The sequence below is a fragment of the Python bivittatus genome, unplaced genomic scaffold (genome assembly GCF_059951505.1).
Source record: "Python bivittatus isolate LINGU-HERP-01145 unplaced genomic scaffold, Pbiv_v1 ctg000320_np1212, whole genome shotgun sequence".
NCBI lineage: Eukaryota > Metazoa > Chordata > Lepidosauria > Squamata > Pythonidae > Python > Python bivittatus.
In genome coordinates, this window is record NW_028277052.1 from 2,509,983 (window position 1) to 2,519,894 (window position 9,912).

The 9,912-nt window shown below is 48.4% G+C and overlaps 1 protein-coding gene across 1 annotated transcript; it reads left to right on the plus strand.

Annotated features, from left to right (window-relative positions):
* The first annotated feature begins 674 nt into the window (after positions 1-674).
* LOC103051782 (uncharacterized) lies at positions 675-6,473 on the plus strand. Its single transcript, XM_007422620.3, has 4 exons — positions 675-893; positions 2,893-3,100; positions 4,423-4,481; positions 5,056-6,473. The coding sequence occupies exons 1-4, from the start codon at positions 725-727 to the stop codon at positions 5,301-5,303; spliced, it is 684 nt and encodes a 227-aa protein (XP_007422682.1). The 5' UTR covers positions 675-724; the 3' UTR covers positions 5,304-6,473.
* The last annotated feature ends 3,439 nt before the right edge of the window (positions 6,474-9,912 follow it).

The window sequence follows — 9,912 nt, forward strand, 5'->3', positions numbered from 1 at the left end:
GCCTGAAAGGCTCCCCTTCGTGACGGTGGAATCTCCACCTTCAGAAATGCTGGCTGCCATTTGGTCCAGGGAGGGGTGAGACTAGAAACCCCAAAGCACGTGAACCTTCCAGGGACAGCTGTGGGGAAGGGTGGGGAGGGTTGCCTTTCCATAAAATGTGCTAATTGGAAAAGGGGCTACTGGACTCCTGCCCCAAACTAACCCAGCCCTTCTCCCACAATATCCTATGGCTACTTTGCCTGGCAAACATTCTCCACTTCCCTGGGGAGAGACCATAAAATGCTGGATTGCCTGAGAGATCTGCAGGCATCTCTTGAAGTTCTTGCACTCCGGAGATGCAGATCCAGATAAGGACACAAAAATAGAAACTTGTGGAGAAAACCAGCTCAGTTGCTTGGATGACAACAGAGGAAGCTCTTCTTCTCCTCTCTAAAGACAACGCCTCGCAGGCAATCTAAGTCATGATAACATAACCTGCAGTGGTCCCACACCCCGTAGGTCACTTGGGTTTCGTTTAGCAGCGGCAAAGAAGGAAGAGCATCCCAAATGTGTCACCACTCTGAAACCTCCCACCAGGGAGGGTGTGAAAGGGAAAGAATGTGCAACCTCCAGAGGATATAAGAGCTTGTCCAGCGGCCGTCCTTCCGTAGATCTCAAGGGCAGACCAGGTGAACCTTGCGGAGGAGCAGGAAGCCAGAGGAAAGGGAGGGAGAAAACGTGAGAGATGGCTTGGCTCAAGCTCACGATGCAGCTCTTCTTCCTTGGGGCATCGCTGGTTTTGCCAGCTTACTCCCAACAGCCCCCTTGCGAGATTGTCAGGAAGACGGTGGCACAAGGCTCCTTCCGGCTGGATGTGGATCCTCTTTATTATGAGCCTGGGGCCATCTATACAGGTACGTGCACCCGGCAGGTCCCACCTGGATGCTGCAAAACGCGCCTTGGCTTTGTTCTCTGGTGTGCGGAGTTCCAGGCTGTCTCTCGCCAAATTTCAGCTCTCCAAATGAGTATCCGCCTTCTGATTCCAGCAGACGCCCACAGAATTGATAGAACGCTCGTTCCGATTTTTAGAAGAACCTTCCAGAAATTAGGTTGCTCCAAGTGGAGTTTGATGTATGCTATTACTTGACCCCAGCAGGGAAGGGAGCAACAGGGCTTCTTCCCAGAGGCATTGCCATTCAGGCTGGAAACAGGAGAGGACAATTGAAGCAATGGGTCTCTGGCAGCGCAGGATTCATTGCACAATCTGTAAAATGAGGAATTATGGATGACCCACATTGCAGGTTTGTGGTGGTAAAGAAGAACAGCATGTGGTTTAGAAAAGTTTTTCCCGGGAAAAATGCTTTAGGAATTAGTCCTCCCTTGCCGTGCAGTTCTCGATGAGTAGCTTTCTAACAGAAAATCCAGCTGAGGAGAAAGGAAGATGCAATCCATCTTCCAACCCAGCACAACCACTGGGTCTAAAGAGAGAGGTCCACAAAGAGGGTCAGACAAGCCTCCAACCACCCAATCACAGCTGCCATCTTGACTTTTTTGACACACACTCCTCTCGCAGATGCCCCTGGGTGTGGCCCGTGTGTAATGGGATGTGAGAAGAACCTTGGGAGACAGGAGGAAGAGCTGCAGCCCAGACAGCATCTCAGAAAAGAGACTTCTGAGGGGTGGGGGTGCAGAAAGCGTCTCAGAAGGGACTCTCCCTAGTTTTTGGGGGAGGAAAAGTGAGGAAGGGGAGAAGGGCTTTCAGACTTGCAAGATTCTGTTGCTGTAACTTTACAATAAGGATGGTGTTGGTACTCCTGTCTAGACTACCTTGAAGGGCTGACCTCATATCAGTGGGGAGCATCATGTTCAACCCCACTTGAGAGCTGAGCCCAAAGGGTTTTGTTCAACTATCCACTGGGCTGCTGAACCCTCATAGACCTCTTCAGCCAGGAGCCCAGCAGAGCCTCCAACCCACAGCTGAACCCCACCAGCGACGGAGAGTTGCAATGCCCTTTTCCAAAGAATGAGAGAGACTTCTCCAGTTCCTGCCCTCCTTAAAAAACGGTCATGAGCGGGACCTCTCTTTTACCACGGGCACTGCAAGACTTGGGGGCCAACGCCTCCTGTCACAACCTCAGGGAGAGGCAGTTTCTTGGCCTGGACCTATGAAACAGGCCAGAGTTATTTCACCCCTTGCAAGGCGACAAGCTCAGAGGATCTCTGCAGACCCATCCCACATTTCTGAACGGGTGGCTGGATAAGTGTTCCACGCCGGACTGCAGGAACCCTTACCAATTTCCAAAGCAGGAGAATGCTGGAAGCAATGGGGGTCTTCTCTGACCCCCCCCAAGGGCTGCAATTTCAGTTCAGGCCAAGGAAACAGTAGGAGAGGGGACAGGCCAGCTTTTGCCATATGATGGTTAAAGAGGAGACTGAACTGACGCAGGATTTACAGACCACATTTTGGTGAGGGAGGACAATTCTACGTTCTATCAGTTCAAAGCCTTCCTAAAGGTTCCTTCTCATCCAGAAGAGAACTGTAAGATTAGAATAATGGGGGGGGGGGTCCAGACCATTCGGCCTCCACCAAGGCAGGCCCGCTGTCTCAGATCCCTGCCGCAGGAGCTGAACACGGAGGCCAGCTAACGAAACGTTCAGCGTATTGGTTCATACGGGTGTTTTCCCCATTTCGCAACCCGCTCTTTTATGCCAGCCGCGTCCCATCGAAACGCAACCTGAGATTAGCCGCACCTTATGAGTCAGATGCAGCCCACAGACAGGAATGCTGGAAGTCCGGACCCAGCCTGGCTTGAGACCTCCTGGAATTTCCCCCCCCGGCGTCTCACCACCCCAGGGCCCTTTTGCTTTTTCTCCCAAACAAAAGTACCCTTTGCTTTCTCCTTTGCTCTCCAGTATCTGTCACCGGAGCAGAGAAGGCCACCTCGGTTATCTTGCAAATTGTGCCTCCTGAGAACAGTTCTGGGGGCTCGTGGGAAGAGGAACACCAAACGATCCACTGCAGTGCCACGGAGAGCGTGATGCAGAAAAACTTCTCTGGCCCTGGCACCCAGATACGCTGGCGTTCCCCAAGGGCTCCCAGCGCTGGATCCGCACAAATAAGGTGAGGTCCCGGATGGATTGCTAGGAGGAGGTATCCCAGAGAAGGAGCAGCTCCGAGGACCTTGCAGCTTACTCTTCAGTGTGCACCCGCTCTTCCTTCCAGGGATTCACACAGGCATGCCTTCTTGTGTGCGCGCACACACACATACTTTTTATCTTCGCCACAATCCTAGGGGGAAGGTTAGACTGAAAGGTAATGACCCAAGTGTCAACTTTAAAAAATGGAGACAGGTTTTTCAGCCCCAAGAGCTAAATAGAACTTCCATTTACCAGGGAAGTATATCTCAGAAGAGCAGAAGCTGAGGACAGGCACGTGGCCTCTTCAGGTGCTTCTTTTCAGCTTCCTAGGGCTGGCCATTCAGGTTACCCAACATCTTGGAGGATCTACCTGTTTTTTTTCATTCAGCCCCCTGGTAGAGGGTGCTGCACCCTCCCTTCCTAAATGACTGAAGGGAGAAGCCCAATCCCCGCTTGATAGACGTACCGTAGCTTTAGCGACCCGCAGGGGGCTGAATTAAACAGCCTCCTTGATTTCTATGACTTTTAGGTCTTTCACCAAGCATGCTAAATTAATTCGAGGAGCGCCCTAACAGATGAGCGAGATTAGAAAGGCAAAGGAACATGTTTTGTGTATGAGAAAAGAATTATTTCTCAGATGAGAAGCCATCAAAATTAAGGGTTTAAGTTGATAATCAGGTGGTAATGGCCTGATCCAGTTGCTCAGTGCTCGTCTGAGAAAGGCATGCATGGCCCCCTATTTTCAGTTAGCGCCGTCTGTTTTTTGGGAGGTGGAGAATTTTGCCTGTCACGTGCTGGGATTCCATCACCAGTTCCACGAGGCAAAGGTGGTTTCAGGGGAAGCTCTAGGAACAGCACTTCACACGCCAGAAGGCCGTTGCCGAAATCTGAACTCCTCCTCCTGGCAAGAGCCAAATCAGAGACTCAGCGAGTGCCAAACGTGACAAAACCTGCATCAAAGACTAGCTTACACCACCTGCCAGCTACAGAATTATTTTATTCTTCCTATGATTCATCAGCATTTTTATGCTACGGTTCTGATCACCAGGGGATGCCTTGTAAAGAGGGCGACAAATAACTGAATATTGGTTATGATCAAGCTTGCTCTTCTAAGCCTTTCTGCCTCATTCTGGTATCTTCCAATTCTGGGAGTTGTACACCCAGCACAATAGGAAGCTACACATTGAAACTGAAATTAAACAGTTGTTCTTGCTTTCCTGTGTAAAAAGAAGATCGACTTTCTAGGGATCCAGCTTCCCTCCTTTTCTCCATCACGTTCTTTTCTGCTTGTTTGTTTCAAAACAGGGCCTTTGTCTCCTTTGTCAATGGGACCACCCTGCTGCGGACCAAGATCCTGGAAGGAGGTAATTTTAGCAGCTTCCTCCTCCCTAGGAAAAACTGCTTGCAAAAATATTGATATTTGCAACTATGGTTTGGTTTTGTGGCTCCCCAGCCAGTTTGGTTAGGTTAGGGTTCAAAGCACTGAACAAAGCTAGAATATGAATGAATTCAGTGAACGAATTCAGTGTGTTGTGCAAAAGCAGGCCAACCATGGCTCTGGCTGTTAACTGCAACTCTTAGCATCCTGCCTCAAACTCTGCAGATGCTCAGGGCAGTACACAAAACTTGTGCTCTGTGCTGCATTGCTGTCCTTCCCCAAGAAAGCCTGGGAGACGGGGGTGTCCACAGGGGGTGATCAAAAAGTCAATATGGCAGGAGTGACAGTGCATTGAAACTCCATTGCACCTAAAAACCAGGCAGAGCTTTCAGCTCACCTCAACTTGACTTTTTTAACCATTCCTTGTGAACATCCCTGCTGGGAGGTGAGGGTTTCCCAAAGGTGTTTGGGTTGGCATCACCGGAACTAGGCCTCCCCACTTCTCCAAGTCTCTACTAGCAAAAGGACTCTGCTTATCTTGCTTCCATTTTTCCTTCCAGAGTTGGTCACTTCCATGTCATCCTCCGTCTCCCAGCCAACCAGCAGCCCCCACAAGCCAACTCTTCACAGCAACCCTTCTGATGTTCACCTCCACCTCAACACCACTACAGTCCACCATAATTTTGCATCTTCCCACCAGTGGACAAAAGATCCACACAGTTCGGTCTCTGTGGCCCAAGCCAGTTCATTCCTTCTCACCATCCTACAACTTCTTTCCATCTCTCTTGGATACAAGCTTCTGACCTAAGATCTGTCCCTTTGCAAAGCCCAAGTGTTTGGAGCACGCTCCCATCTTTGCATATAACCGGAATGTAAGAACTGATGGACTGATTTTCTTGGGAACAAAATATCCCCCCCACCCACTCCCAAAAAAACCTTTCTTTCCCCTCTCTCCCTCCCTCCCTCTCTCCCTCCCTCTCTCTCTCCTGCACCCTTCTTGAACGTCAGTGGTTGATTCCAGAAACGTTTCAGCAGTTGTCTTGTCCCAATCCAAAGAGAAATGACCCAAAGTGTTGTAGTTAGGGGAGAAAATCCAGCCCGTGTTGGGTTTGCCCCCTCTATGGCTTCAAGACATAATAATAAACTAAAAGGTCAACAAATTGCTACCCCAATTCAGCTGCCTGAGGCAGATCGTCAATTTGTCAAACAGTAAAACCGTTCTGGATCCAAAAGTGCTAAGATGCAAACATTACAGTATTTTAAATGTATTTTGCTACAATCTAGGCAAAAATAGTCTTTAAAAAGTAGACCCTATAGCTTCTTCTTGCAAAGGGTGTTTCCATTCTCCATAGCAAGAAGAATACCAGTGTTTCAAGGGCATTTGATTCAGGGACACACGAGGGCACCGAGGCCTGGATCATCCGACCAAAAGGGTGAAATCACTGTCACAAACTGGAACTGACATTATTCTCTCCGAGTCCTGCAAATATGCTGACAGAAGCATTTCATAACAGGCAAATCTCAGCACAGCAACACAAAAGGCTGTCCAGAATCACTGTACTTGAGTTCCAACTGAAATACAGATTTGAAAAGTTCACAAGCTAAATTGCATCTTTTCATCTGTGGTCTCACCAACCATCTGGACTAGAGATCTGTGAGGCTGGGAAGATCCCCTTTTTAAACTTCAGCTTTCAGCTTTTCAAACCCCCTGCTGGGAAGGCATTCCCCCCCTGCAAAAAAAAAGCTTTTCTCCAAAAATAACTTGGGAGCTGCGCTACTACTACCGCGTCTGAAGAACTAACTGTCTAGAAAAGAACTGGGAGGAGATGTGAAGAAACAGAGGAGAAAAGGGATTTTGGAAGCTCAGAGTCCAATTTTCCAGTAGGACATGTTGAACTTCCAAAAGTGCTGTGCATGTTCCTGATGTTTTTTGTACATACTGTGTATTTGGAAAGAGTATTTTGAAACTCCATTGTGCTTTAGAAAGCCAATAAAATATCTTCATAATGTCTGGTGCAACTGTGGCGTCTTTGGTGGTGGGAAGTGATGGAATGACCAACTTCAATCACTAGGCCTTGTTCCAACCGGATGATCTCCAATTGTGTTGGCCTACAGTTCTCATGGACCATCCCTTGATTTAGGGGAATTGTAGCCTAAACACACCTGGAGAACCCTGGTTCAAAAAGTCCAACCAAACAAGACGGTTAGAAAATGAACCCATCTGGGGTCTGATTTCATCCATGTGACTTTTTCAAGGTCATGGAGAAAAACAACCAGAAAGAACAAGTGTTAAATTCCCCCTTTGAATTACGCCTCCGTTCAAAGTCACAGAAACGACTTTGAATGGCTTTTTTTCCCCCGAGGCTTCTGCCTGCTTTTTTGCTAACTACTCTGCAAGCCAGTTTCAGCCAGAAAACCCACCCTGGCCCACCCACTCTGGGCTGACGTGCATCTAATCTTGCAGAATAACAACTGCATTTTATCGGCCCTGTGGAACACAGGATCCATTTTAATGAAGGCTTCAATACTGCAAAGACTTATTGGATGCAAGAGGAAAATTAACCCCAAATGCCCTTGCTTTCATTTCAGCGGCTCATCGATGAACAGGAAGAGTCTGGTTCCGCTCAAGAACAGAGGGCCTTTTCTGTTTCTGAAAGTGAACCAACGTATAATTCATTTTAATCCTCCCATCCTATGCATTTTTTTTCTCTGAAGCAATTTCCTTGATTTTTGGCAGCATTAACATCCAAGCAAGCATTCTTTAGATCAGGGTTCCTCAACCTTGGCGACTTGAAGATGTGTGGACTTCAACTCCCAGCATTCCCCAGCTAGCCAGGCTGGCTGGGGAATGCTGGGAGTTGAAGTCCACACATCTTCAAGTCGCCAAGGTTGAGGAACCCTGCTCTAGATCAGTGCTTCTCAAAATTGGCCACTTTTAAGATGTGTGGACATGAACTCCCAGAATCCCCCAGCTTTTGCAAACGACAAGCCACTTCATGGTGGCATCTGATGTCCTCGATTGTTTACATACATTGAAGATCGTTTTTAAGCTGCTCCAAAGCCTCTTTCCAGCCTACGGTGGAAATGGTGTCCCATTGCTGACGGTCTCCAGCCACAGAGCATAAAGATGACACGGAGATAGCGACCCCCTCCCACTGTTCAGCTCAGCCCTGCCATATGGCACGCTGCTGGGTCACCTCTTCCATCAATTTCTCCAGTCGGCTTTTAAAATGTTTAGAAATTCCTTTCGTAAACAAGGTCACCTCTCAAAGGGCCTCGGAATGAAATTAGACTTTTTTTTTTGGTGCTAGTCTAATTTTTAAATTGTTCGCTGGCTAAGATTTGCCTTTGTTCTTTTCTTCTGGTTGTCCAAGGTCCGCTCTGCATATGGCAAAACACTGATAAAGCTTTTCAACAGTTTGAAAAATACATTTGGAAACAGCAAAGGTGGGGTTTAGAGCACGCAGCCGATGGGTTGCTTCTAATATTCAGGCCAGCGTCCCTTCCCCATCCTGCCCTGTGAAATTTTGGTGGCACAGTTGGTGATCCCAGCTTCTCCCAGGCTTGAAACACACTCGGCTAGAGCTTATTTCCCACAATCCTTCAACAACCTGTGGCCGTGCTGGCTGGGGAATGATGGGAAATGGCTTTCAACATGCCAGAAGGACTCCTGATCGGGCCAGGCTGCCTCAGCAGTCAAGCTAGAGTCCTAAAGTGTGAGTGTGTGTGTGAAATGGAAGCCAAAAGTGTATCGTTGGGGAGCCAAATCTGTCCCTTCCGTTCGGAGATCCTGCCGAGTGCTGCAGCCTGACTTACCCTAACGTTATCTCATTTTGGCCGAAGCACCCGTGTTTAATTTGGGAGGAGCGAGGAATTAGTTGTAGCCAGCTGGCTCCAATTAGTCACTTGCCAGTGAACTGAAAATCAACCGTTGTGGGTTTTCCAAGCGCCCCAGCTTCAAGGACCAGAATCTGCACCAGCTGAGATAACAGAAGAGGAGAATGCACGTTTTTCTTCAGGTTGCTGTATTTGGTTGTTAGAACTTTGCTAGATAAATGTCTGCAGGCACTAGAAGCTCTCTTGAATGTGACTTGTTCACAGAAAGCAGGACATAAATGTTTAAACCATTCCTTTTCTATTTATAACATTCAGGCATGAATTATGGAAAACTCTGTAAGAGGGCTGATTTCTCTGCTTGGCACATAGAACAGGAATGGAGGCACCGAACCCCACTTATCTGGGGGTGTTGTCTATCTTAGACGACAAATAGTGCCTGAAGGGCGGGGCCAGCGAGAAACTGGAAGCGTGGCCAGAAGACCAACGCTCTCAGAGATGGCTTCCCCAGCTAGGTCGTTCCTCCTCCTGCTTGGCTCCATGGGTGGTGGGTCGCAGATACTTCAAGACTGGCACTTCCAGGCACCTTGAGTGGGGCTGGGCCTCTGTCCCTTTGCCCTGCCAATCCACATCTCGCCAACTGCAGACCGGAAAGGCACCCCACCTGGAAAGAAACATTACCAAGCAACCAGTTCTCATGAACCAAACCAACTGAGTCTGGACGCATCTTCACAAGCCATGCTCCACCAAAGGATGGGCAGACCCAGGGCTTGTGGAAAGAATGGGAGGTGGCTTCACACCCCTTGACATCAATGGGTTGCAATTCCAGCAAGCTTCCTTTGGAGCAGAATTTGGGCAGGATGATGCAGCCGTCAGCAGATCAGAAGAGGCAGTAGCATGGATTCAGGTCTTGCAGACACGGTGGAGTTTGTTGAAGGAGCAGCAGTCCTTCCTGAAGCCCTGCTGCATTTGTACAACTTGCTGGATCTGGTTCCTGAATTAGCCCAATTTCTCAGTTGGCCCACAAATTAACCACACACTAAATGACAAAAAAATGACAACAAGCAAGGTTAACACTAACCAATTAGTCTTTGTACACACTGTCCCTTTAAGGGAGTTGACTTACTGATTTATTTTCTCTGAAGAATGAGCTGGTTAGAGAGCCACGTCCACATTAGTTGTGGTTCCACTGTGTGTCCTCACTGGCTTTCTGCTCATAGACTGAAATCAGGGATGGTATATTTGCAGGCTCATGAGAGTTCGAACAGGGTGAGCAACAGCAGCTTTTGAGCAGATAGAAGAGTAATTTCTAGAAGAGCTCGGGGGGGGGGAGTAAAGGAATGTAGAGGATGGGGAAGGGATGAGTAAGCCTTAAGTCCTAAGAAAGAGGAAAGAGTGAGAAAGAAACTCAAGATAACCCCGCCTTGATCTCACTTAGCAGTAGATGGAGCCAAGAGAAACTTTGAGAGACTATCAAGATTATACCACCCCTTCGAAGCAGGCAAGGTCAAGGAACAGGTAAGGCAGGGACTCCAGGCATTCTCTATATTGGGGCAAGGTAGAATAACAGAGTCTTGAAAAGC